The 1911-nt window shown below is 32.3% G+C and overlaps 1 protein-coding gene across 1 annotated transcript in view; it reads left to right on the top strand.

Moving 5' to 3' along the window:
* Nucleotides 1-1911, top strand: part of LOC111086783 (uncharacterized protein C12orf56 homolog) — a 44428-nt gene that overhangs the window by 1140 nt on the left and 41377 nt on the right. Inside the window, exon 2 of the mRNA XM_022391026.1 lies at nucleotides 1331-1434. Within this exon, the coding sequence (XP_022246734.1) occupies nucleotides 1331-1434 (104 nt within the window). The remainder of the gene's footprint in view (nucleotides 1-1330; nucleotides 1435-1911) is intronic.

The following is a 1911-nucleotide window of genomic DNA, read 5'->3' as shown; positions in this document are numbered from 1 at the left end:
AAATAACAGTAAACCTTTTTTTCTATTTACAGTATTTTCTTATTTTGATGTTTTGAACTCTTTTGTGTTTAGAACAATATATACTAATTTTTAAAGTATCAAACTGAATTTTTGTTCAATAAAAAGCTTTCAAATGCGACTGTAGCTTTTATCCCCCAAAAAACTTTGTCTTCAAAATAAGGGTGCGTCTTATATTCCGAAAAATACGGTAAATTTTTTGTATGTCACAATTCCACCGCGATTTTCGTTTAGTTACTTTGTTAAACAAATCCGAGGAGGTTATCATTTCATACAGGTTTGTTAAACATAACTTTTTGTAAGTATTTTACTTAACCATTTTATTACAGAAAGGACAACGACGTAAACAGATTTAGATAGTATAGGTAGTGTTAGAAATCAACTGTACTTCTTTCTCTTTATCTACATCTCTGTTCCAAAAGAAAAAAATATATAAATGCCTCAGGCCCGTTATTGTTAGTATCCAGATGCTAAATGTCTGAAGAACTTAACTTTCTACGATGTCTGTTATTTTATCAGCCATTATTTTCATAATATGTTGAAACTAGTGATACTAAGGTTAACTATTTTTAATATGTTCAGTATTTAACTTAACTGAACAAATCAAAATTAAAATGTAAACCAACTATTGTTAACACTCTATAGGGCTTCAGTAAGAGGGCATTTACACAAACATAAACTTATCGCAAGCCAGCCACTTGAAAAGACAGTATAGCCCCTCGAAGCAACTCACTCTTGCTACTTTTTGACTATAGTGACCTTACTATTTATTTGTTTATAGCAAAGCTACTATGACTATCATCTACCGCTGTCCTTATTTTTAAACTACCAATAATTGAAAGGCAACACTCACCGCCAACTTTTGGGTTACTATTTATCAAATAATACAGGGATTGACTTTCACCGTAATATTATGATGACCTCACGGCTGGAAGGGCTATCATGTTCGTCATCGGCTTTTGATCTCGCGACATGCAGATTGTGAGACGAGTCCCCTAACTACCAGGCTATGCCAGAACCAGGCCGTAGTGAAGTTTGGCATTCTGAATTTTTAGATATATATATATATTGAAAGTGTAGCACACAAAGGAATTTAATACACAACGCTTTGCCCGCCAGGTGATAAGGTGCAAGTAAATATCTTAAGTCACTTATCGTTTAGTGAATCAAAATATAGAATAAATAAATTAATTACTGACAAATGTGGGTAGGATTTATAACAGTCTGTAATATATTGTTACCATCATAAATATTTACAGCAACTTGACTGAAAAGATAATCTGTTTGTTGTTGTTGTTCAATTGTGTTCCAGGATCCGTTGTTATTTCCATTGTTGGTGGATAGGTTACATATGCTGGTGTCAGCTCCAGAGAATGTTGAAAATCAGACAGTAGGCGTGACAATGGATAAATTGAAGTATGTAAATAATAGCTTTCACTAATCAAGTTTCAGAAAAATTATAAAAGATGTTGATCATCTGCTCTACTACGTGTATATATAAAAAGTTAGACTTTTTAGTCTTAGGTTTGACTCTAGATGTAAAAATAATGACAGAAATTTAGCTTTATACATCTAAACTAGACCTTAGATTTGGGTGCATAGATTGAAAGCACCTTGTATTAAATCTACCCAGATCTAGATATAACCCTACCTCATCAATTCTAGATTTAGATTTATTAAGCCTAACTTTTAGAACAAATATTATATCTAGATCTATTAACTTAGTCATTAGATCTGTTCCACTGCAATGCCTAGTGTAATAGTTAGTATAGGTCTAAGTATGCCTATAATATAGGCTACAATTTGTATGCCGATGGACCTAGGGTCTAGAAATAAAGTTATAACTGCAATTAGACCTAAAGTCTAATACATTACTTGGTGTAAGACATGATT

The sequence above is a fragment of the Limulus polyphemus genome, unplaced genomic scaffold (assembly GCF_000517525.1).
Source record: "Limulus polyphemus unplaced genomic scaffold, Limulus_polyphemus-2.1.2 Scaffold1426, whole genome shotgun sequence".
NCBI classification, from domain to species: Eukaryota; Metazoa; Arthropoda; class Merostomata; order Xiphosura; family Limulidae; genus Limulus; species Limulus polyphemus.
This window is presented reverse-complemented; position numbering and strand designations above follow the sequence as displayed.